Raw genomic sequence first — 26,414 nt, 5'->3', positions numbered from 1 at the left:
ACCTAAGAAGACCTGAACATTCTAACTTTTGGTCTTTCTCCGTGTCACAGGAAGCAGTTCCCCTGTTACACCCAACAGATTCTGACAGAACACTGTAACGAAGTGTGGTTCTGCAAATTCTCAAACGACGGCACCAAACTAGCCACTGGCTCCAAAGACACTACGGTCATAATTTGGCAAGTGGACCCGGTGAGTGTGAAAAACGGCTAAATAAACACACGCTACCTCTTTTTTTTTTTTTTTTTTTACGATTTAGTCCGCAGCTAAAATTACCCTGCAGGAATGTTGTGGTCATGGCTCTTTTACATTTACATGTTTTCTCTTGACATTTTTAAATATGCATCTTACAGTAATGTACTTTCTTAGAATTTCCCTTGATATGTGCATATTTTATGCATATTTTATGCTTTGAAGCATTTTTTTTTTCAGTCTTCTCATGATTATGAGACATTATCTACAGAAATGCACAAGTTATCACTCTTTAGCCCTTTGGTGAAGTCTATCATTGTCTCAGATTTATTACTGAGAATAAATATGGTACTCTTCATTGCATCCTTAACATTTAAATGTGGTTGGTCCTCTCTTTCTGTAAGGAGCACTGGTGTCTGTTTGTATATAAAGTAGAAAGTCTGTTTATCTACTAAATAAGAACCCTGGGACAAATGGCGTCCATCCACAGAAGCGGCTTGTCCTTCCCGGTTCTTTTATGTTGGCTCAGACTTCTCGAAAGCCTTGTTTGTATTTAGTGCACCTTTGACATGGAACGAGGTAAATCCATTTGCTACGCTGACTGGACTCAGTTATACCTTTGGAGCTCTTTTTCACTTAATATCATGGAATTTAAATTTGCGCTTTGACTTGTAACCCTAGCGCCACTGCAAATCGAGGGCCCAACCCTCACTGTGTCAGAATTAATTTCATCCTAATCCTCTTCGTCTTATCTTCCATGTAGGAGAGCCACCAGTTGAAGCTGCTGCGAACCCTGGAGGGTCACGCATACGGTGTCTCCTACTTAGCCTGGAGTCCCGACGACACCTACCTGATCGCCTGCGGACCCGACGACTGCTCCGAGCTGTGGCTCTGGAACGTTCAGGTAACACTTGTTTCAGACCCCACCGTACATAATCCTATGCTTGTGATGCCTCCATATCAGCCCCATTTTTCATGTGAGCATGACAATTTGCACAAAAGCATAGATGGGTGAAAGACTTGAGCCGTCTAATTCAAATTCAGTAAACAAGCGTAAAAGGAAAAACATGCCCCCAAGCCTCCCATAGATACTCTGTAGGCAATGTGTACTCAATGACCTCTCCTCCCATCCTTCCCCCTCCCCTTTCCTTTCCCTTTATCCACCCCTCCCCCACTCTTACTTAATGTTTCTTCTTGCTGTCTCCCTTCCCCCCCATTTTTCTCTCCTCTTGTTTTTCAACTGTCTCTGCCGATCCCCTCGATGAGCAGACGGGGGAGCTGCGGACCAAAATGTCCCAATCCCATGAAGACAGTCTGACCAGCGTGGCGTGGAACCCTGACGGCAAACGTTTTGTCACCGGAGGACAGAGGGGACAGTTTTATCAGTGTGTAAGTGGATGGATCATTTCCCCCCGAATAGTATTGTTTTAATGGGTTCAATGTGTTTGAACCAGTGAATGCTTCCAATATTTATCGTCTATTTTCCTCTCAAGAAGTACAGATCATTTCTGTATTAAATCAATGCTAATGTCTGGTGTGTTTTGACGGCAGGTGAGGGGGTTAAAACAGGGAAAACACTATGTGTGAGTCATGGTGTATATAAATATATATACAGCTGTTATACATCTGCTCAAGTGTCGCTCTGACCTTAAGAACGCCGCTTCATGATAATTGGATTCTTTCTGTTTATTGATTTTCCAGCCGTGAACCCTATGAACCCATAAAGATGATTTTTTTTTTTCTTGTATTTTGTTGGGAAGGTGGTTAATGCCCGTGTTTTATGTGTGTTGTGCAAGACGCTGTGTAGTTGATGTAAATGTTTGTAAGCTGGAAATGAACATTTGGACTTATTTCACACACATTTTAAAAGCTGTCAAACTGTAGAAATGGCTCATAAATAAGTATAGAGAAAATGCCAAAATGTACAGCTGTTTCATTGGTTGTTGGTTTGTTGGTTGTTGGTTTGCTGTGTGACAAACCTGTGACATGTTGAGAGGAGGGAAAGTAGTTTGACCTTACATGTTCTTCAAATTTTACTTTTTATTAAATTGTCTGATTGTTGCGCAGTGTTGTTGGTGCCTAAGCAGAAAGAAAGAGTATGTTTGTTAAATAAGGATGTTTGTATTTCCCTGTCAAGAATGAGAGATGAGTAGTCTGCTCTGCTGTCTGTGTTTTCAGGACCTGGACGGTAACTTGTTGGACTCCTGGGAGGGCGTGAGAGTGCAGTGCTTGTGGTGCCTGGGTGATGGTAGAGCAGTGCTGGCCTCGGACACCCACCAACGTATCCGGGGTTACAACTTCGAGGACCTAACGGACAGAAACATGTATGTGTCCGCTCTATACTGTAGTATATCTAGATTAAGCTTCAATTATTAGTTGAAAATACAACACGTTTTGCTCATGAACACCAGCCAAAAGAATTTGATATTAAAAGCCACTACCCAGTCTATCCCTCCACACAGGTGTTTTGTACATTTGCAGTTTTCAATACGGTGTCTGACTGCCTGTGTCTTGTTTACATGTCCTTTACAGAGTTCAGGAGGACCATCCTATCATGTCTTTTACTGTTTCAAAGAACGGAAGATTAGCTTTGTTAAATGTAGCAACTCAGGTAAGCTTTTTCACCAACTCTTATCAATATCAGTTTATTTGCTTCTAAAGCACTGCCACTTTGTTTTGAGAAATTATGCGGGATGTTTCAGCAGTTATAGTCTATTCTCCTACAACGTTTTTGTTAGGGAGTGCACCTGTGGGACCTTCAGGACCGGGTGCTGGTGAGGAAATACCAAGGTGTGACCCAGGGCTTCTACACCATCCACTCCTGCTTTGGAGGACACAACGAAGACTTTATTGCCAGTGGCAGCGAAGGTACAGTCAAACGTACAGACATCAGAGCTAAATATTGACAGGGATAACGCCGTGGCTCTTTGTAATAAACTGTAATACTTAGACTGTCCCTGCTGATATGTTTTCATCTGATTCTGTGGACTTTGTGGGAGTATTTGATGTTCTTATTGTGTTTGGTTTGTATTTAGTAAAAAAAAACCATAGAGGGTCCTACATTATAAGTCAATGTGGTGTGATATGGTGCCGTTTTAGGCTGATCTGAGTAATCTTTTCTTATTGGATCCCGGCTGATTAGTGCTGTAGTATTGACTCATATGAACAGACTTTGGCAGTGATTGGAGTTTTTTTTCTTTTTCATATTTTTGTTGTAATCTGTAAAAAATATCCATATGTTGTCATATTTCCTCCCGCGTACTGAATATCTTTACTTCCACCTGTTTTGTCGCCATCGTCATCCCTTCTCTACAGACCACAAAGTGTACATCTGGCACCGGCGTGGCGAACTTCCCATCGCTGAGCTAACAGGCCACACGCGTACCGTTAACTGTGTGAGCTGGAACCCGGCCATCCCAGGACTCATGGCTTCCGCCTCAGATGACGGCACAGTGCGTGTCTGGGGTCCTGCACCCTTCCTCGACTCGCAAGAGGCGGACGGACTCAACGGTAACTGCCAAATCTGTTTTTTTTTCCCCATAATGCAAGTGTAAGCATTGTTAGCATTGTTAACCACCAAAATGATCGTTGCAACTTTATTCTGAAACTCGTTCTGTAGAGCAGTGGTTCCCAAACTTTTTCACGTCAAGGACCCCTGAAGTGACACAAATTAGACCACGGACCCCCGTTTGATAAGATTTTGTCCCAGAGTCTCCAATCTGATCTTTATTACAGACAGTGTATGAAACCATGACCAAAATAGTCATACAATCTGTCATTATGTTACTTATGGATGGAATTATAATGAAAATAAATGATTCCCCTTTTTGTTGGGGACCCCCTGGAACGCTTTCAAGGACCCCACTTTGAAAACCATTGCTGTAGAGAGTTAGGGGAGAGTTTTTTGGTAAAACACCGTTGTGTTAAATGCTCTTGAATCACAAGTGTCTTTATATTTACCTGATCTCTTTCTGTTTTCTCCTCAGAAAACTGCAGTAACATGGACAGTTGATGGTCACTTATGGAGCAGATGACATCTCTCTTTAACAACAATCCAAGAATCCGACAATAAAAGAAAATCGAAACGGGCGAATCGAGACCTTAACGCCAACCTAGAAGCAAGACGAAACAACAACAAAAAGCCACCAAGACAAAAAAAGAGAAAACAAAAAGTGAGAAAAATGTGTCTCCTGACGGTCCTAGACAAAACGGTGGAGGTGACAGCGGATACTCTGAAAATTCAGGTTCCTCATCCAAAACCTGATCCTGACCCAGAAGGAAAAACCAGTCAACGCCTAGCGGGATACGACAACGCCATCCACTGGTGAGCTGTAACGGCTGTTCTCCTCCTCCAACTGACCCTTCTTCTCCCTCCCCCCACCCCCCCACCATCTCGCTGCATGGTCACCAGCCATGCCAGGAAAAACCCACCTCCACCTTGAGCTCGGAGCACATCGAGTCCCCGTGATGCCTCCAGACAGACACCGCAGACCGGCCAGTCTTTAATCGGACTACATCTGTCTGCCTGTTTGTCTCTCACATCACCTGTATAATGTCTCCATGGATATGGGTGGGGTGTTGTTGGGGGAGGACGGTGCATAAGGGGGGATATAGCAACTCTTCTGTATGTGTGTTTTCCTCTACCCCCCCCTCCCACTCTCTTGCTATATTCTTCGCATTCGATCTGTTGGACAAAGGCTGAAAAATCCACCATAAAAAACACTGACCGACCAGCTGACAAAGAACACACAAAAAAAGGCTATGCTAAATGTTGGGATTTTTTTATGATAGTCATAGCGTAATTCTCATTTAAAGAGGTGAATCTTAGCTCAAGTAGTGCCCGTGGAAAGCGTGAAGATTCCACTTTGTGTTTCTCGACATTAGGAAACTTTTTATTCCTTAATTTAACTTCTAACACGGACAGTCGCTGTAATGTTTCCAGCCGACAGCTCCCCCCAAAACCCCCCTCCCCCCACCCCCAGCCCCCTCTGTCGAGCTAGCTACCGCACAACTCCATTACATCTGCCTAAGAGGAGATGGACAGAGGGATTCACGGGTCGCATATCAACGGCGAGGGGGTCAGACGTTTGGTGGTGAGGTGGGGTTTCCACTTGTCAGGACACATACTGCGACCTTTTCTCAAAAGACACGCTTTCAGATGTGAAGTGCAACTCGGGATTGCACGCCGTTGACTTGCTGTCCCTCCTCTGTGTGTGTGTGTGCGCGTGTGTGTTTGTGTGTTTGAGAGAGTGAGTGAGAGCGATTATGCATGCACACATTAGTGTGAGAGTTGACATTTGTGGGTGCAGGTTTAATTGGCGCGTGTTTTTTTTTGTATGTGTTCAATTCACACCAGCAGAAGATTCACCCCCCCTCCTCCTCCTCCTCCTCCTCCTCTCCCTCCTCTTCCTCCTCCCCTATGCTCCTAATCCCCATAGTGAAATTGTAAAGAGGATTTTAAACCAATTCTAAGTTATCCAAAGCCCCATAGGGACCTCTATCTGTGGAACAAAGAATACTTGAGAGACATTTTGTAAAAAAAAAAACAAAAAAGAAAAACTTTTCTTTAATCCGGGGCTTTAATTTTTACATTTGAATTTGTTTCTCCTTTACCGCGTGGCATTTCGAACGGCACTGAGTTTATTGGCGACGAATCGTCTCTGTGGGGGAAAAAAGGAAATTTAAAAAAAAAATTTGAGTGAGGCATGTTTTCAACAAAAAAAAAAAGAAGCTGTAAAACTGTTGTGTTTATTAGCGAAGGGTCATTTCATATGAGAAGTTAATGATTGTAATTATTGAGCGAGTAGTTAGCACGGCCCTAGAGACACGAGGCACCAATAACCAGAACCACTCTTTTAAGGGAGTGTTGTTACAATCCTAAAACAAACACACACACACACACACACCCACAAACTGCCTTCCTGTTCATACAGTTGCACACAAACCTTCAGTATGTATGACACCCCCTCCCCCCCACTGCACTTTGAGTGGTCTTCTTTTGCTCACTCGCTCCTACTGCAACGGCATAAATCCATAAGCTTCTTCTCATAGTCTTATGGTCGCCACACTGATGGCTTAAAAAGGCTGCATTGGCAAAGACTCAAAAACCTAACAGGAAGATCGCTAAAGGAATTGAACCCTCACTATGCCTCCTATGCACCCAAAAGCAGTGACTGATCATCTTGTAGACATTATAAAACCTCGCGCATATAAGGCACAGCAGCCTCATCTCGAGGGTCTTGGAGCTTAGAGAGAATTCAGCATTACACACCCCCCCCCCCCCAACTCCTCCTCCTTTTTTGCTCTCCAGCCAAGTTACTCAGTGGTCAGTGCACCATTCAAAGCTTTCTTCCTCCCTTTTTTCAGGGTATGTAATGACTATTTGCTACAGACTGATATACAGTAAAAACATGTTTAAAATCAGTGCTTTTCTGTCTGTTTTTATTGAACTTTTTTGTTACTTTAAATTTTTTTTGTTCACATTATATATCATTTTTTGGTTGACCTCTATCCCTGTATGATCATATTAAAATATAACCAGACATTTGGAGTCCTCATTTCTTTTGTAGTCTTTATAACCCCCTTGTTATCTTTAATTTTTTAATATTTAATATTTTTTTTTGTTTCTTTGTATTCAGTTGCATTTTACCTACCACTACTATTACAAATATGCACAGTAACACCCATGCCAATTGGAGCGGGGAGAGTTTCTAAGGAAGTGTGTTACCTACAATCAAATCAGGTTTGAACTTATCCACCCCGCGCCTTTAAAAGAGTTTCCTTCATGTGAAAATCTACTTCATCGCATGTCTGTGTTACCGAAATATCTCTCTTGGTGTGCCATTGTTTATCGATCCGACCCTTCATCGAAGCCAAATCACTCAAGGCGCACTGGTGTTTTTTCTGTAGGTTGCGTCATGGTCTGATATTCACACTTTGGAAACCTCTATCTCAACTCCTGGACTGCAGAACGGACTCCTCTTCCACACCCGATATTACTTCAGAAGACTTGAGGCAAATCGCACACACTAAACCCTAACAAGAGTTTCAGTAAAGCCCATCATTCACCTGCTGGTGGCAAAATGCTATGTCTGTATGCAACCTGGTGTCTACTCTTCTTTTGTCTTGAGTTTACCAAGGGAGTCGTTTCTGATTTAACTATGTCTTATATTTCTCTCTCTCTCAGAGGTGATGGTGGGAAGGATCCGGGTGGGGAATATACTAAGGGCTTACTGTAGCATCTCTAAGTTCCTTGGGCTGTGGCGGGAAGGGGTGATGTGTGTGGCTTTGCGTTCAATGTGTTATTTACAAAAGTGATTGTACTGTTTTGTATTGTTGTGTAGGAAAAGTGTTATGTATGCATATTTTCAATAAAGCATTCAGGGTTTTGAAAAAACAAAAAAGGCCCATGGTAGTTTGATGGGGCAAGAAATTGTGAAGGCCCCTAGAATAAAGTTACCCAGAAAAAACATCTTTAAATGCAGAAAGGGGGACCCAGGTTGGCCCTGAATCACTGCTTTTGGCAAAGCATGTGTCTCTAGTGGAAAACACTGGGTTGGATTTGTGTCAAAATTCTACTTTGTATTCATTTCTAAATGTCTTGAAAGCAATTTCTGGAGCCAGATCATCTGGTAAGAGGCTATCTTCGATGCCATTAGGAATAATGAGAACAATTGCCAATAAAGTGACGTTATTTTGAGTAATCCTTGTTGTTGGCCATACGTTTCTATACAAAACTTGCTGTTTACTTTAGGGAGTGGGTGCTGGCAAAATGTGAGAATATCTTTGGAGACCCAAAGTGTTTATTATTAAAAGTGATGAAGTTAATAATCCTGTGAATTGATACAGACACAATATATAATAAAACCATGAAATTGTGAAATAATCCAATACTTTTTTTTAACTGGCTCGGGCTTGGGAAAATGTTGTTATGTAATTAAAAATAACTCAGAAAAAGGGACCTTTTGGAATATAAAATGCTGGGATGAAATAAAAAAAAGGACCTGCAATAAATTCTGTAATTGTGAAAAAAAGAAATAATTAAAAAAAAAAAACATTTCACAATGATGAGATGCTTTTTTAAAATGTACAGGATTATTTCTCTATGTAGTGGTTCTATTAAACATTTTGTGTGAATTATTTTTTTTCATGTTTTATTTATTTAATATAGACCACTATGGGTCTCCAGACTCATTGTGCCCCCTGGTGGTGAGAAATATTTAGACAAATATTAAACTTACTGCAAATAGAAGAAGTGGTGGGAGAAGTACTCAGATATGTTACTAAAAGTAGCAATTTAGAAACACTCAGTTGCAAGTAAAAGTCCTGCATTTAAAATGTACTTATTAAAACTATTAAGTATGCAGAAAGGCCCATTTCAGAACAATTTATAAGCCTATCATATTATTGGATTATAATCATTGATAGATTTATGTATGAATCACTTTAAGCTTAGCTTGTAATGGTAGGGTTAATTTGAATTATTTTATTTACTGCTGTTTAATCTATACTAATATATATTTTATTTGTGTATAATGTTTTGTAAAATAACAAAAACAATAATTATTGTTGTTGTTATTAATATTATATTTGATAATTAAATAATAAATTATTATTATAAATAATAATTTGATCTGATTCTGCAAAGTAACCAGTAACTAAATGTATCAAATAAATGAAGTGGAGTAAAAAGTACAATATTTCCCTCTGAAATATAGTGGAGCAGAAGTATAAAGTAACATTAAATGCAAATACTCTAAAAACTACTAAAGAGTATCTCTCACATTTATACTAAAGTGCGATACTTTCCACCACTGCAAAGCAGCCACAGAAAGCAGGTGATCCACCTTCAAATCCTGCTGCAGTATATTCCATCTGAGTGGAGAAAAACATGTATTTTGAATTTAGGGACCTCCAGAATGAGGCACTCCTTAATAGATGTAGGAAAGAAGTGTTTGTCTTTACTGCAGAAGAGATGCAAGATGCAAATATTCCTATATTCCTTTATTAGTCCCACAGTTGGGAAATTTGCAGTGTACAGCAGCAAAGGGTATAGTGCAAAAAAAACAAGATGCATCAACTAACACAGTAAAAAAAAGCTAAACAAAATATGAACCATTTAAATAGAAGGAAGTATAAAAATAGGAGCAGTATATACAGTATTGACAATAAACACACTATTAAGCAAAATGCACAAGTGGAAAATGATATTACATTATACAGTATAGTGCAGTTATTGTCAGTTTTTGGTGTGTAAGTGGTCTACTGGGAGAAAATGGCTTTATAAATATATAACGTTAGTTAGAGTGCATAGTGATAGTGATATGCATGGGGTGATATGGCTAGTATAAACAGCACAACAACTATATATATACATTATTGACATCCAGCTGACGTGGGTTTGTTTTGCTCCACTTCAAGGGGAGGGGCGTCCTAACTGACGTCACATCGGCCCGCCCAACCCTCTCTCTCTCTCTCTCTCTCTCTCTCTCTCTCTCTAGTGATGGGAATTCAGGCTCTTTTTAGTGAGCCAGATCATTTGACCTCACCTCACCAAGAAGAGTCGGCTCTTTCGGCTCCCAAACGGCTCTTCATTTTCCCACTTCTGCCTTTCATAATTCAGCCAAATTTAGCGCTGTTTTGACCTATGATTAGTATGTGTGCACATATATCCCTTAAATTATTCAATATAATTATACTAAACCTTATAATTTCCAGAATACCATCATTTTACATGCTTCTTCGTTTCCGACTGTCACTCATCTTGTCTGCTATTTGTTTTTTATCGCGAGGGGACAAAACGCTTCCCAACATTGGACACTTGGTGGGCTGTCACTTGACACAGGCTGTCCCCACCTGATTGGACGAACGCTTTCCCTGCTCCGAGCTTTCAAACCAGAAACAGTATAGAGACTTGTTTTTAAACTTTCTTCTCTTATTTCACGAAAATAGTTCACCGAAATGTGTTTCTGAGAACATTTGAGGCGAGAAATAACCCATGCAGTTGCTAAATCTGTCTTTATTTTGGATCGACAAAGTTTATTTTAAAAGATTTTCGGGAGTTTCAAGAGGTGGTGAGTCGCATCGGACGCCCCGTGGTTTGCATAAAGTAGACTAGCCCTCAACTTTAAGCAAATGAGGAGCGGGCGTCGTGACGCTCCGTTTCTTGAATCGCGCCGCTATGCTACCAGAATGCATTGCGCGGCTGGTTAAATAGACAATGACTGGGAAGCGTGGAAAGGATGGAGACTGTGGACACGTACCATCAGTCTATGGAGTGCCTGTGGGTCGGAGAAGATCGTCCTATCATTCTGCCTTGAATTAATTAAAAAAAACGAAAAAAAAAAAAAAACATCTCTGGGAGCCTCTGGGAGCCTCTGGGAGCCGACTCTTATCGTTCACTTAAAGGGACTGTTTGTAACTTTTTTAGCGTATAAATCTACCGGGTCGGGACACATGCGCGCTCGCATATGCGCGCTCGCGTGTGGCCAGAGCCTCTGCTCCTCTGTCTGCTTGCCTTCACTCAGACAGCGCGCCCGTTCTTGCGTACTCGCTCCACCTCTAGACTTGAACGCGCGCTCACTCCACACTGCAGGAGAGTTAGTTTAGCTCTGAGAATATCTAGTGAATGTACAGTGGACGTTTTTGCAGAAATAAATGCTGCAGCTCCTCCAGACCAACAGAGGTTTCCCGTGTCGTCTCGTTACCGATCGGGTGCCGGTGTCTCCCTGTTCACTCCGGCTGCGGTTGGGAGACGATAACGTTACTCACTGCGGAGCCCTGCTGCCTCAGCCAGCGCTGAAGCAGGAAAAGCCAACACTAGGATCAGCAGTGATTCATGGGAGACCTCTGTCTGGTCAGCTAACATCACTGCCAAGCAGGTGAAATATAGAGTGATATTGTAGTTTTACCTGACGTGTGTCGCCTCACTGTTTTGAGCGATGCTCGTTCATGTCTATTTAGAGCCAGCAAGCGCGAGCCCGACGCTGACTTTAGTTGACTTCACGGCCACAGGTGTCGCTGTTAACAAGCATTTCTGAAAGTTACAAATAGTCCCTTTAAAAAAAACGAGAAAAAAAAAAAACATCTCTGGGACGGGAGCCGACTCTTATCGTTCACTTAAAAGAGCCGGCTCTTTGGGACGGCTCGTTCACGACCGACACATCACTAACCCTCCCTCTCCGCCTCTCACCGTCACCTCCAGTGTCTCCCAGCCGAGAACATAGCACCATCGACGGGGGTCTAACTAGGGCTGTCAACCGGAGCTCCCTACGGCAGAGTCATGGCGGCGCCGTTAGCCCACTTCGACGAGGACTGGCAGGATTTTAACGAGTTCAAGCCGGCTTCCTCTGCCTCTGCGTCGGCCGACCAGCTCGACCAGTTGAACTCTAACGTGGGCGACCCGTCGGCCGACCCGTCGTCGGGCCTAGACGACTTCTCCGACCTGGACAACAGCAGCTTCTCCTCCGGGGACTTCTGCAGCTTCAGGTCGATGGAGGACCTGGTCCAGGACTTCGACGAGAAACTGACAGTGTGCTTCAGAAACTACAACACCACGACGGAGAACATAGCGCCCGTTAAACCCATCACGGAGGATAACTACTTGAAAGACGACGAGTGAGTTTATGACCTTTAATGGTTTTATTAAACGTTAACTTTTAATCTCTGAGCTAGCCACGTTAGCTTCACAATGCTAACGGAACGTTGCTGTTGCCCCAGTGACGGGACTGTTAGCTTAGCTTAGCTGCAATCAAAGTTTAGCCAGCTTAGCTAATGAAGCATGTTTATATGTCATATATGTAAATATGTTTCATTATTTGGCTAACTTAGACACTTTAATTTAAGTTTACATTAAAAACTGAAGCAGACAATCACGTTATAGTGTTAAAAATGACAAAAAAATACAAAGTATTAGCATATTTTGACTGTTTGGTTCTTGTTTGTTTATTTGTTTTGCACAATTTAAGACTATATAATATAACAAAAATGAATAATATACAGTGCAGGAAGAGGCAAAACAAAACACTGGGCTTATCTGAAGCCTCCACCCAGAGACAAGATTAATGTAAAGAAATAATATGACTATATAATGGTGATAAGAAACACCTTGAAGGGATGAATCAAGAGTTTGTATTGATGTTGCTTGTGTTCATTTGGGTGTGTGTGAGGGAGCTGAGGAGAGGAGAGGGGATGGGAGGGGTCCTGCCACGTTACCAGTGCTTTATTTCATGCTTTATTTCTTGATGGTTGATGTTAGCTATTAAACCACTGATCCATAAAGTGTATATTGAGAGTAAGTGCTGCTCACTTGCTCTTTAATCCTGTATTTAAATCACCTTACTGAATGAATGAATGAAAGACTTTATTTTGAACATAAAAATAAATAAAAATAGATACAAAATAATAACAAACAAAACAAGAGTAATAGTGTCCAAAAAGGAGTAGGTAGAAGTAAAACTTATATTTCCCTATACCCCTTTCTCACTTCTCCTCTGATAACTCATATATCATAGAATGATAATATATTATAATATATAAACTGTCCCAGATTTATTTACATCCCAAATTAAATATATCAACACCATCCCACGTTTATTTATAACCCACATATCCATCTGGAGTTAAAAAGTAGATATAAACCAACCCTTAACGCAACCCTTATCACAACTCTTCCTCAACCATATACCTCCCAAAAATATCGTTTTTGTATAGCTTTTTTAAAGTGATTTGTGCTCCGCTTCAACCCATCACCTAACCCATTCCACAAGTCCAGCCCACAGAGTGAAATACACATACACTTCTTTGTTGTACGAACACAATGCTTTTTAAAATTCAATTTTCCTCTTAAATTATAACTCCTCCTCCCTGTCACAAAACATTTTTTGAGTATTGCCCGGAAGTGAATTATGTCTTGCTTTGAACATAATTATTGCGGCTTCAAATTTGACCAAATCCATGAATTTCAATGCATGTGACTTTAAAAACAGTGTGTTTGTGTTTTCCCTATATCCCACATTATTTACTATCCTGATTGCTCTTTTTTGTAGTATGCATAATGGTTGTAAGTTGCTTTTATAAGTGTTACCCCAAACTTCCACACAGTAATTCAGACCATATGAGATCATATGAGACAAACCATTTGTGACTTTTGACTTTTAGGAGCCCTACTCTTCCCTCTTACTGCAAAAACAGACACAATATGTCATGTTTCATACATGCAATAGTTACTTTCTGAAAGGTTACACTGTCGGCATCTGTTTATATCGCCTTTAACAGCCCTTGTTATCTCAGTCGGAGGTCCTCAGCAGTTGTTGTATATCTCATAGACACTAAAATGTCACAACTACACACTCACATGACAACATGTTATTACTTCCCAGCAGCTAGTCACACCAATCCCACGCCAAGCATGGACGTCACTGTAACTCCAGAGCTGTGTGGGCTGCAGAAAACACCCTCCTCTTGCCTTCTGCCTTCTTCTGCATGTAACATTGCAGCTGGTGTCATGCTGTTGGATCTAATCTCATAATATATGTATGCTTTTAGTGTAGCTTTAGTCATGCATGCACATGTCCATTCAAAAGTGTTGCTTTACTTGAATATTGGACCTGACTGAACTAGGACTTGAATATGAAGTTTGGGACTCATCATCTTAGACAGATGAACCCGACCACCATGTATTGAGAGCTTTGCTTACATAACCCTAACATTAACTGTGATGAAAAGTAGTGCCAAGTGCACAATTCTTTGTAATAATGATGGCAGAAGCCACCTATAATGTCACACACTTTAAAAGCAATGGTTTATGGCTGCAATGAATGATCTTTCATTTAATATCGGCTACAGAGCAGCAATATTTAGTCAATAAAGTTATTAGTTGATTGGTAGAAAATGAATCTATTTTGATAATCGATTAATTGTTTCAGTCATTTATTGAGCAAAATGCCAAACATTTTCTGATTTCAGTTTCTCAAATGCAAGGATGTGCTCCCTTTCTCTGTATATAATAGCATTACTTGCTTTATGTCATCGTAAACTTAATATCTTTGGATTTTGGACTGTTGGACGGACAAAACAAGACATTTGAAGACGTCCTCTTGGACTCTGTGAAATTGCATTGCCCATTTCTTTCACTATTCATAGACCAAATGATTAATCAATTAAATGAGGTATGAAACAATTATCAGATTAATCTACAATGAAAACAGTTATCAGCTGTCGGCACTAATTGGCTTACCTGTTGATTATTTTCTCAATTAATTGTTAATTGGTCTCTAAAATGTCATCTTGGATATTAGGAAGTCATCATTTCCTAACATCCAATATGACGTCTTCAAGTTGCTTTTTTCTTTTTCAAACCAACCAGTTTACTATCATTGACAAAGAAAGCAGCATTTCCACAACCTGAACCAGTGCATGTTAGGTATGTTTGCTTGATTTTAACAACTAATCCTTTATCAAAATTGTTGCCAGTAAATTTTCTGTCAATTGACTAATCATTTTAGCTGTAAGATGATTTGAACTTGCTATTGTATGAATATCATGCTAGCTAACTACTGTAACACAATATTAGATATTAGAAACATCTAGCAGGTTACATCACAGATATCCGCTTGTCACTTGGACATGAGAAGTGGGGACTTGTGACTGGACTCAAACAACCTTGAACATTGGGGTTTATGTAACTTAACTGCAACTTTGCCACAAGCATACACACCGAAGGTCATAAATACAAAGAGCAGTAACAGTCACGCAGTTAATGGTGCTATAAATGTTTAGGGAGATGTAGGAAGGCTGGCCAGACAGGGAAAAAAGCATCTAGGGTTGTCGTAGGTAAAGAAACAGAGGAAGGAGGGAATAGAATAATTGGACCGCAGCCTTGTGAAGCCCAAAGAGCAGCGCCAAGCTCAGTGAGAGTCTTTTCCGGATGACTGCACTTTTGCAGGACGTGCCCAGGCCCTTAACAAGTTCTCCAGAAAAGACCACGGCTGAGACGAACAACGGGGGTGACAAGGAGGAAATGTGTGTTGTGCAAGATAAAAAAACATCCACACAAATATATTCAAGCAAGTCATTCAGACAAATTGGCAGCGTTTGAAGTAGAAACAACAAAATTGGTCCCTTGAAATCTAGACAGGCTTCGTTTCTTAAATGTAAATGCTCTCAGTGAAACTGGAGCTAATCGTGTATTTGGGCATGCACTCACGTGTCCGACACAGTGTCATTGCTTGAGGCACAAAAAATATTTCCTGCCAGCCTTTGCCCTATTTAGAACAGCCCCCCACTCCCTAAGCTGTGCACGAGCACTTCAGGGGGAAACATGCGAGTTATGTAAATACTTGTCTGTGTGTGTGTGTGTGTGTGTGTGTGTGTGTGTGCGTGTGTGTGCGGATGCAGAGCCACTCTGACACATGGGTTCACAGCATCCATCCTCGCTCTGCTTGCAGCAGTCAGGGCCAGGAATAAAAACACAGTGACTTGCACGTGCACTTGAATTAAAGATTCTGCACACATTCGATTGTCTGTTGTAGTGTTTGAAAACATGCACTTGTGCCTACAGTTGTGTTGTGTCCAAAGGGGTCCACACAAAGGGGCAGTTTCATTTAGTATTTATAAATTGTACTTAATGAAGTCTCCAACAAATCCTGAACAAAATAAAATGTATCAGGAGGATTTATTAAACAACCCTGACCCATAAGAAGCTACTTAACTAAGCACAAGTTGAGTATAATGCGTAGAGCTTTACACACACTGGATGGTTTGAGCTGATGCCAACATTTGGCAAACTAAAATATTCTGATTAGATGTATGCACATATTTTGCAACGATCCCTCAAATCCGGTAACAAGTAAGTTTTTTTTTTTAATGGATTTCACAGTTGAACAGTAAACTTGTTTGTTTAACAGACGCCGAGCCACCATCTGCTCGGCTGTGATAGCTTCTCTGCCAACGTGCGTACTGCAGAGTATTGCAAACATTCAACAGTCTGTTGGTGTAATGATGACACTGTTTCTAAATCAGCTGTGAACACACAGTTCTTGTGAAAATTAACTCCATTTGGGCTACCAAATACGTTGCAGACCTTTTGTTTTAAGGTTGGAGCTACCGTATATGCGTCAATGCTTCTCACCAGGGAATGTTTACTGGGGGAAAATGACGTGCAATTAAGGAGTTTTTACATTCGTCAGTGGTTTCAAGTGGCTGCTTTGAGATGCAGGAACACAGTGAAGTGGTAAGGGGGTGGTCAGACAGCAGGACTGTCAAGTAATGCCGTGTCACAGTGAAAAGAGAAGGAAAGGATTTGTCTTATCTACTGTGAGTTGCAAACTCTTCGCTTATCTTCTGTCCTTTACTCACAACTTTAGTCTGTTTCTTGTACTGTTATATTATTCTGGAATCCTAATTAAAACATGAACCACTCTTGCTTTCCTCCAGGGTGTGGAACGCTCTGACAGATAATTATGGCAACGTGATGGCTGTGGACTGGAAGACATCACACACTCGCTCCCTACACCTGCCCACCCTCAACATCACTGAGCATGAGGTACCACACACACACACACACACACACAACACACAGGCTACATTTCCGCAATCCTGCACTGTTTTTGAACTTTGCAGAAGTAGAGCCAAGACACAAATGCAAGCAGGTTGCTCCTCTGCCTTCAATCTGCTTAACCACCTGCTTGATGTCTCATCCAAGTTCTCTCTTTCTGTCACTCCCTCTCAAATCTGTCCGTCCTTCCCCAATTGGACAGAAGTTGGACAACCAGTCTCTGGATCTGTCTGATGACGAGGAGCTCAGGGAGCAGATGGACATGCACTCGATCATCGTCTCCAGCATCAGCGATGAGCCGCTATACACAGCCGAACAGGTCACTTTTCACACCCACAGTGGCACTTGTTGCATTCATAGTGTTTTGGGATTCGTAAATAGGTGGCAAGTAAAGAAGTCATAAATCAAATGTAAATAAATTTGCATTGCAAATTCCATATTTTATTTGAAGCTTTCCTTTCATATCTGCAACATACTTACATAATATGCAAATTCCTGGTTAATGTTAAAACAGCTGTGACAAAATAAGCAGCTTCTTTTTCTTGTCTTATATTCTAACTAGCTTAAACTTAACCAAGTAATTACTCTAAAATCCATGCTGTTTGTTCACATTTCATAATGTTGAGAGCATGTTCAGTTTTTTTGGCATTGTGCATACACACAAATGTGAGGTTCTGGGTAGAATATTTCTTCCCGGGAAGCTTTATATAAACCATTTATAAATCTCACAGTCATCTAAAATAGATCTCTCAAAGGCAAACCACAAACAGACTGAACTAAGTAGAACCAAAATAGCAACATGAATTTATTGCTCTCTGTTTGCTTCCAGTTGAGGTTCTTTGAAAAGGTTGTATTTCTAAACATTTGATAACGTAACAACTCACAACAGACTCTTGTGCACACATGCATATGGTTTGACTTTATCCGCCCCTGATGCTCTTCATGTGTCTTAAACAAACATCAGCTGTGGCGAGACATGCAGGTTAGACTGGAACAGCCTTAAAGGGATAGTTTGGGTGTTTTGAAGTCGGGTTGTATGAGGTATTTATCCATAGTCAGTGTATTACCCACAGTAACTGACGGTCGGCACGCCCCCAGTTTGGAGTAGCAGACAGAAGTTACCGCACGGAAGCAAAGCAATGTACTGCTGTGGACGGGGCCGACAGCAACATTTTTTTTAGCAACCTAAAAGAAAGGCTCGTCAGTTTAAGTGTAGCTATATTCAGAACTGAATTGAAAGTGAAACGTATCTGTACTGCTTTTGTCAATGGAGTATGGTGGCTTTGAAGAGAGCATAGATAAGTTTCACTTTCAGTTTAGTTCCCAATCGAAACGGGGTGTCTGACAGCAAGATAAAGTGCTGAAAATATTCAAAATATAGCGTACACTTAAACAGAAATTGTTTTTTTTAGGTGGGCCTCTCTTTTTGGTGGCTAAAATATGTTAATTGCTGCCAGCCCTGTCCACAGCAGTACATTACTTTGCTCCGGTCTGTTTCTCCAAACTGGGGGCCTGCTGACCGCCATCTACTGTAGGTAATACACTGACTATGGATAAATACCTCATACAACCCCACTTCAAAACACCCAAACTATCCCTTTAATCTTGTCTTTAACTCAATTTTCTGTGTCAGGGGAGCCAGCACCTTAACAGACACTAAAGGCAATAATATGATACAGGAAAACACAGTTTCAACAACAAATTCACAACATGTACAAATCTAAAATGCAATACCATACACGTGTGAACATATTTGTGTGTTATTGGGGATGTTGTTTAGGTGATAGAGGAGATAGAGGAGATGATGCAGGAGTCTCCAGACCCAGAGGACGATGAGAGTCCCTCACAGTCCGACCTGTCCATGCTCTCGCAGGACCTCCACCCTCTGAAACGCTCCGGCTCCAACACCAGCTACGAGGACCGTGAGTACCGCCACCATTGTGAACATTTACATGAAGTGTATAAAGCTTTTAATATTGTTTGCGCTCAGCCCCTTGTGAGACAGCAGTGATATTTTCACACTCTTCTGCCATTTGACAGTTATCTAAATCACTCAATGAAGTGTAATGCTCTCGCACTGTCTGCTCCATGAAGAAACCGCTACACACACGTGCACCAACATTCTTACGTAATGTGTCACAAATACAAACAGACAGCAATTACGTTGTTCCTACGTGTTATATAATCAACAGCATATATTTGGCTTGAGCACAATTTCTAGTGCCAGACTGGTGTAGACTGAGCAGTTGCACCCAGTTTGCCTCAAGGCTATAGATTTTGTTTCAGATATCTAGTGTGTTTTACATATTCAACAGCGCATGACAATGTAATGAGTGTCATTAAGTGTATTCACAATATTTACACTGAGCTGATTATTCATACTCGGAGTGATTCAAGTGTACCACGAGACACCAGATGGCTTGCAGACTTGAAAAAATTCTAACATATTTTCTTAAATTCATCTCCCTTTATACCTTAGTATGCACTTCACTGTAATGTCTTTATCATTACCATTATTATTCTTATGTATCTTGAATTTTAAATATACTATACTGCTAATTTACAAACTTCAAAGAAAGCCTTTTGTGCACACAACACAAGATTGGGTCTGGCTGGTAACATTGAGACATGAATGGATAACACATTTCTGTCTCTTTAAAGGGAGATTTTTCACATGTACTGTACTTTATGTGTTTTTGTCTCAGTTATGACAAGGTTGTTTGTTGACCATGTGATATTTAACTGATGGCAGTATTGGAAGCCACTAGATAAAAGCTATCATGAATATTCAACATTAAGAAATGTCTGGCTGAGCTCTTCCCGAGTCATGTCATGGAGACGGGCCAAGCCAGAGCCGCAATTGCTTGTGTCGGAGCACAACCCATGGGGGGTCTCAGGCCAAAAGGGCAGAGCGGAAGCCTCCGGAGGCTGTATTAAAAAAATGGTATTCGGGACAGCCTTAGAAACCGTCAACCTCTCATGCTGAATACTCATCAAATCTACCAGGCTTTCACACAAACCCAGTACACAACAAGTACGTAACTTCTTCCTAATCTATCCACACATCATCCTCAGGGCTGCGTCGGCTGTCTGTGTCTGAGCTGACCGAGTCTCTGGAGGAAGTGGAGACGGCCATTCGCCGCTACAGCGAAGAGCTGATCCAGGCTCTGGCCCTGCGAGACGAACTGGACTATGAAAAGGAGGTACGTTTTTATTTCATCCTCTTCAGCATCACCACAACGAGGCAACAACATCATCTGTGTCTGACGAGTTTGTGAAAAGCTAAAAATAAGTCCAAAAATGACCAAATTATTAACAGCTTTCAGTCGACTTAAAAGTCATTATCCGTCAGACAATTCCACAGTAATGTTTTTGTGAGAACAGACTGCAGTGCTCACAGCGTTCTGTAAGCTGTTACTTTGCTTAAGTGTCACGACTGTCGGTGTGTATTTTTAACAGTAGATAAAAATAGAACTCTCTAAGAGCATTACACGTATAAAGAAGGAATTCAAAACCTGAATTGCCGTTTGATCCTCAAAAACAGCTTTTTATCTTAAAAAAAAACAGGTGAAGAACAGCTTCATCTCGCTGTTGATCGACGTGCAGAACAGACAGAAGGAGCACCGCGAGCTGCTGCGGAAGAAGAAGAAAATCAGAAGTACGACAACCACCGGGCCCAACGGCCAGAGGACAACCAGCACGCACATACCGGGCACGGTGAGTCATGTGGTGACACGGCGTGGGAGGCGTAGACAAAGAAGAAAAACATATGCCCCGAATGCATGATTATAATGACGATCAGTGAAATAGACACACGTATACACAGCTGCACACTTCTTCAAAGTATTAATGCACGATGCATGACCTGACAGTTTCGCGTGGGAGAGCTGCTTTCACACTAAAGAGTTTGTGCCAAACTTTTTTTCCTTCTTTCTTTTAATATAGAAACCTCTTTACTCTCTTTTTGCCTTCCTTCCTCTCGCTCCTTGTAGCTCCTCACTCTGGAGGGACTCTCCAATGTCATTCAAAATGGCCTACGTCAAACTTTTGGCAACACAGGAGGGGACAAACAGGTGCCCCTGCTCTTTCTTTCAACTCATGGTTTTTCTTTGCAGATTTGTTTCTATGCTCTTCTTCTTTTTTCCTTTTTTTTTTTACCACTGGCATGTTTCCTTCTCTACAGCTACTGCTGCCGTTTGGTGTCACATTCGGTCATTTACTTCATCTGTTTTCTCTTTATGGTTGATTTCTGTCCTTCACGTGTCATATTACATTTATTTTTATCTTATCACTTGTCATATTTTGCAGCTTTTACTGTGTCATATTGTTCTTTTTTTGTTCTGTTCATTTTGTTTCAAGCCAAGAGGACACTGTTGCATAATCATTGCTTTCTTTACTTCGCATCAGTAAACATTTACTCTTAAGTCCTCTGAAAGGTTGAAACCTGCTTGCTTATCATATGTTCATATGTCGACCTTCATGACCATCATATTTTATCACCCTCTTACAACACTTGAGCATTTTCTTTTGTTTTAGGATTAAAGTAGAACAATGAAAATACATGTGGCAAATAATTGATTTTAATTGTAATTGTTCACCTTTCATTGTGTCTTACATGATATTCTCTTTTTCAGTACCTAACCACAGTAATCCCTTATGAGAAGAAAGCCGGCTCCCCGGTGGTAGAAGACCTCCAGATCCTCACAAAGAGTGAGTATATCGACACCCTCGCACACCAACTGGACCACAATGATGAAATTAGATGTGACAGTCTCTGCAGCTTGTTTGTTTTAAAGTTTTTTTAAGCAATTTTCTTTGTTTTGCTTCAATGCATTTTGAAAATGCAATGTGCTGCTCTCTCCTTGCTAGTCCTCCAAGCCATGAGGGATGACAGTGAGAAGGTACCTGCCCTGCTAACAGACTACATTCTCAAAGGTAAACACGCAGCCGTCCTCCATCAGTTTTAACTGTTTACACACAGGTTGGTTCATTGCAGTGATGTAAAAAATCCTCAAAGCGATTAAAAAGTGACTTATTATTTATTTTATTTACTTATTACTTATTATATTTAGTGCTGTGTGTCACAGCCAAGGTTAAAATAGTTTTGTATTTTCAATTAGTATTTATTTTATTTTATTTTTGACTTTTCTATTTTATTTTAGTACGTTTGCTTATTTTAGTTTTTCAGAAAGGTTTAGTTTTAGGTTTTATATATTTAGTTTTAGTTTGTTTTTGTTAGAGCCGGGTATAATGTAATGTATGTGCAAGTCCATTTACCATTTACATGGCTGGAGAACTGTGTAGGAATGGCCATAGTGTTTAATCTTTGCACTACTTTTGTGTGTGTGATGTGAAGCAGTTACAGCATAGTGCCATCTGGTTCATCGTCCCAGTTGAGTTGACGGAAATTCATGCTGTCTCCTTTTTCCGGTAGTGATTTATTATAGCTAAAAAAAAAAAAAAACTAAAACTGAAATTATTTTATGTTCATTTTAATTTTGTTTTTACTAGTTTTTGAACCAAGAAACATCATTTCAGTTGTTTTATTTTTTCTTAAAGAATGTTGTTTTTATTTAGTTTCAGTTCACTAAAAATATGTTTCACTGCTCATTTTCATTTCATTTTCAATAAAGTGTTTTTTTAGTTTACTATAATATCCCTGGTGACATCCAGGGGACTTTTGTTTGTGTTGCTTCCACACATTCATTCAGACATCCTGCCCCCTGTTGCTTGAAAGAGGAAGTACAAAATTCACTTCTCCATTTTCAGGGAAGTTGATGGTAGAAAAAAAACAGGATGTCACACATAAAAGTATCACTCAACACAAACATTAATGAAAGGGAGGAGGGAGGGAAAATGCTTTTCTTGCCACCCTTCACTGTTGACCTGTACCTTCCTTGTCTTTCGTCTGTGCTGCATTGTCCTCTGGGTAGCTCTGGTATGAGAGCAGTGGAAACTGAGGTTTGTGAGGCACTGACACATTAACACCGATTCTTCACCCTTCAGCCTTCTACTCAGAGCCCTGTCAAACGCCTCTTTTTCTCTTTCTCTCTCTCTCAGTACGTCTTCGTAGTTTCACTCTCTTCCCCCCTCAAAGCAGCAGCCTTCCCTCACTCGCTCTTCGCTGTAGTGCCTACCGTGCTGTTCGGTGCCTGAAACACATGAATACACTCATTCACACAATTCCCCCCTTTTACTGCGAGCTTGTAGTAGCAGCTGTCTGCTTCTCACCTCTCTTTTTCTCACCCCACATTTTTTTCCCCGTGGTAGTCACTCTTCCATCATTTTCCAGCTCTCCTTCATGTGCCACAGCGGGTATCAGAACATCACTCATCATAAACTGCTCTGTTCTTGTCTCCACAGTGCTTTGTCCCACGTAAAGTCAAAGGCGAGCCTCCTGTTCCCAGAACCATTTGTCAAGACCATCAGAAGACGGTTCTGGTAATCTGGAAGAACCCAGATGATGGATTCAAAATCCAAATCTTCCTTCCTCCTTATTTTTCAACACATAGACTTTCTTTCCTTGTGGCGTTTCTTTTTTTTTTACTCAGCCACTGTTGTTGTTCCTACGATTTTAACTCTAGATATAACTCTTCTTTGCTCTGTATAGTTCTTTTCATATGTCATGTTTTAATTTTTTAATGCCCGAGTGCTACAACCCTGTATATCCCGACCGCATGATGATTTGTCTATGGATGCCAGTAATCAGTATTAGTCTGAACACCTCACTTCCTGATTGGCTCTTGAATGAAGAAGGGTCAGGTGTATTTTTAATTTCCACGGGCTTCATCAAATGCAGTCCAACCCCGGCTTGTTTTGTAAATCGAATGCATTTGCATCAGCGTAGTTCATGCATGACGGGGAAAACAAATCCTGGCAGAATCTCTGACGTGCCAGGATGGTCGTGGTATCGAGCATACATCCTGTTTTTCCTGTATGGAAACCTTTTTAAAGGCATTTTGCTGAGTGATTTCATAGAATGTCTCAGGGTTAAAAACTCTGCTAGCTAAGGATTAAAGAGCAAACCCTTTAATTTTTAAAAATCCACCCATCTTTGCATGTTGGTTTTGGATTTACGCTGAATTTTGGCTGTTTAGTTGAATGTTAAAATGAAATATTTTGTATACGATTTAAGAAAAATTGCACAGTTTTGGGAACTTTTAACTTTTTGAAAAAGGGAAAACAAATGACTTGAGAAAGTAAATAGCTGGATGAACAAACTTGTAAAGCATATTTTTGGAGAAGGAACTGTTTTTAGTGAGATTAGGGACTTGCCAGTAGCCACCTTTTGTGACCACATTGCAACACCATTTTTGTAAATGCTGTCCATTGACCTCTTGAGCCCTCAAGTAGTGACCGCCACCCCCAACAACTTTATCACTTCCCCAGGAGTCGTCATTACATGAGTCTGAAAATACCTCGTATAACATTTTTTTGCATTAGTAGAAAATGTCATTAAGATAAATAGTGTAGTGAAGATTATGTTAGGGTTTGATAAATGTGTAGTTAAGCTTCTGTTATAAGGTGTGGGTTTTCTCTTATCTGTTAACCCTTTAACTGTTGTGGAAATGTTGTGGTAGCACTTTAGTCTGTCAGTGATCTGGTCATGTAGTAGTGGAATATGTTGGTGGATGTACTTAAGAGTACGCCTCACTAGATTAGCGTTAGACGAGGCTTAGAAGCTTTAGCTAGTGGTGCCAAAACATGAAGGATTATTGTCATGCATCCATCTATATATATTAGTCATCATGAGCATGTGAGAATTTAACATTAAAGGGGTAATCCACTGATTTTACACATTACAATCAGTTTGCACGTCATGCAGAGTACGACTCAGCTGGTAAAAAAAACAGTTGTATAATGTCGTCTGCCGCTCTGGAGGAGCTTTGTCAAAGTTGACAGATGACCCTGATGATGTCATGGTGATGTCATCGGGGTCATTCAAGTTTGGGTTTGAGACTACTAATTTATAACAGAAAGCCTTTCTTACAAACTCAAGGCATGGAGCTTAAATACCCAGCTCCGTCTCCCGATTTCCGAGGTAAATGGAACGCAGCAGAGAATGCACTATCGAGTTGCATTATGGGAATTGTAGGATCCAGTGTTTTTGGAGCTACTAGAGACTAAAAGTCAGAATATCTCCGCCTCTGCCTCATCGATTTTGACCGCTCTTTTTTTTAACGTGTCTCTTGCAAGTCTCCCAACATCATGAGTATTGCAATACTATATCACTGGAGCACCCCTTTAAAAACCAAGTACCACCAATCTAGCACTGCAGGTCTGTTGGTACACTTAACGTTCAGATCACCAGCTACTACAGGTGCACCGCACACCGTCAGATCAGGTCTAGTCTAGCTCTCAGGTACGATCATCAGTGTTAGTAGTTTAAAATCTTCTTCTGAAAGGTAGTGACATTCCTGAGTCTTTCTATGGTTCTGGCAACACTGTTATTAGCTAGACTTCAACTTTGCTGCACTTTTATCTTTTCACAAATTTCTCTTAAGTACCTGGATGAGCCAGTGGAGGTAATCCGCCTCTTGACTAAACCAGGGTAGCATTAAAGATGTCGATTATGTCGTGATTTGTTGAAACACAATTTAATGCTTAACGTCCTAGACTCCGCTTAGTAGTAGTAGTAGTAGTAGGTGTAGCTAGAAATTCAACGGCACAGTAGCATCCGCTCGGTTGTAGCAGTCTAGTGACGATAGCGTAGATGCAGTTGTAACACGTAGTTGATTTATTAGAAAGAAGAAGGTGAAACTCTCTTGAAAAAGGAATTTACATTTACTGGTTAAACATTTGAAGCCTGTCTGTCAGAAGAGAAGGCCACAGGACGATGACGAAGGGGTGTGATAAAGTTAACGGATGTTGGGGAAGATTGCACAACAGGTTGCTTAAATTTGAGGGGTCGATTTTAATTCTTTTGTATAGGAAAACAAAAGCTTGTAGTGCTATATTTAACTATTTATATGTAATAACTGTTGTTTCAGCTGTTGCCAGCTTTGCAAACTTTCACAATCTAGCATGTGCTACATGCACTTTACTGCTGCAAAACACATTTCTAATGATGATTCATTTGTTTACAGACATTAATATCACACTAAAGGGAGAAGTGCATGTCGCGATGGAATGCAGAAAAACTCAAAAGCATTCATTTAAACTGGTAATAAGATATCAAAAGGGGCAACATTAGAAGGCTTGTGGCAGTGAAACACACACTAACACGTCTCTCAATTGATTCTAATCTTACAAAAGGTTAAATAATCTTTTTAGTTTTATAATGAAATGGCAGTCACTTGAGGATCTGGATCCCGTCTCAGGCCAGAACCCCTCACCTGGTCTCTTGTTAGCAGACATATCAGTGTAACTACAATTTAGAGATTTATATTTATATATGTACAACAGAACAAAGAACAGAAAAAGAGGCTGCCTTTGTAAATGCTGGAAATCTTTTGTACATTAAACCGACTCATTTTTTTGTTTTTAATGCAATATAACTCCCCAGTTTGGGGTTTTATGTTTACTTGTCTCATGTGGTACCGCAGTATATTAATTTATTATGTAAATGTTTCGTTTTGTAACCATATTATTGACTGTAATGGTACAAGTGTTTTGTGCCCACAATGCATTGCAAACTCATTTCAAATAAATTAATATGTGAAGACTTTTA

General features: G+C 40.6%; 2 protein-coding genes and 1 long non-coding RNA gene across 5 annotated transcripts in view; 2 read left to right on the top strand and 1 right to left on the bottom strand.

Annotated features, from left to right (window-relative positions):
- wdr26b (WD repeat domain 26b) overlaps positions 1-8,071 on the top strand; it is an 18,698-nt gene extending 10,627 nt beyond the window's left edge. The window contains exons 7-14 of the mRNA XM_037751227.1: positions 51-189; positions 953-1,093; positions 1,459-1,578; positions 2,368-2,513; positions 2,722-2,800; positions 2,928-3,057; positions 3,505-3,699; positions 4,176-8,071. Of these exons, the coding sequence (XP_037607155.1) occupies positions 51-189; positions 953-1,093; positions 1,459-1,578; positions 2,368-2,513; positions 2,722-2,800; positions 2,928-3,057; positions 3,505-3,699; positions 4,176-4,201 (976 nt within the window). The 3' untranslated portion in view covers positions 4,202-8,071. The remainder of the gene's footprint in view (positions 1-50; positions 190-952; positions 1,094-1,458; positions 1,579-2,367; positions 2,514-2,721; positions 2,801-2,927; positions 3,058-3,504; positions 3,700-4,175) is intronic.
- On the bottom strand, positions 5,853-16,799 carry LOC119477255. The gene is made up of 2 exons (XR_005204214.1): positions 16,737-16,799; positions 5,853-6,102 (listed from the first exon to the last, which is right to left on the bottom strand). It is a non-coding gene; the product is annotated as an uncharacterized LOC119477255 (long non-coding RNA).
- si:ch211-57i17.1 (uncharacterized protein LOC565010 homolog) lies at positions 11,356-26,414 on the top strand. Of its 3 annotated transcripts, XM_037751229.1 has the most exons (11): positions 11,356-11,805; positions 16,624-16,732; positions 16,947-17,063; positions 18,525-18,666; positions 19,820-19,947; positions 20,312-20,461; positions 20,737-20,817; positions 21,379-21,454; positions 21,614-21,679; positions 22,678-22,705; positions 23,108-26,414. In XM_037751229.1, the coding sequence occupies exons 1-10, from the start codon at positions 11,471-11,473 to the stop codon at positions 22,686-22,688; spliced, it is 1,215 nt and encodes a 404-aa protein (XP_037607157.1). In that variant the 5' UTR covers positions 11,356-11,470; the 3' UTR covers positions 22,689-22,705; positions 23,108-26,414. The 3 variants fall into 3 exon arrangements, with proteins under 3 accessions (XP_037607157.1, XP_037607156.1, XP_037607158.1); XM_037751228.1 differs by lacking the exon at positions 22,678-22,705 and having other exon boundaries at positions 11,357-11,805; XM_037751230.1 differs by lacking the exons at positions 20,737-20,817; positions 22,678-22,705 and having other exon boundaries at positions 11,360-11,805.

This window comes from Sebastes umbrosus, chromosome 18 (assembly GCF_015220745.1).
Source record: "Sebastes umbrosus isolate fSebUmb1 chromosome 18, fSebUmb1.pri, whole genome shotgun sequence".
NCBI classification, from domain to species: Eukaryota; Metazoa; Chordata; class Actinopteri; order Perciformes; family Sebastidae; genus Sebastes; species Sebastes umbrosus.
This window is presented reverse-complemented; position numbering and strand designations above follow the sequence as displayed.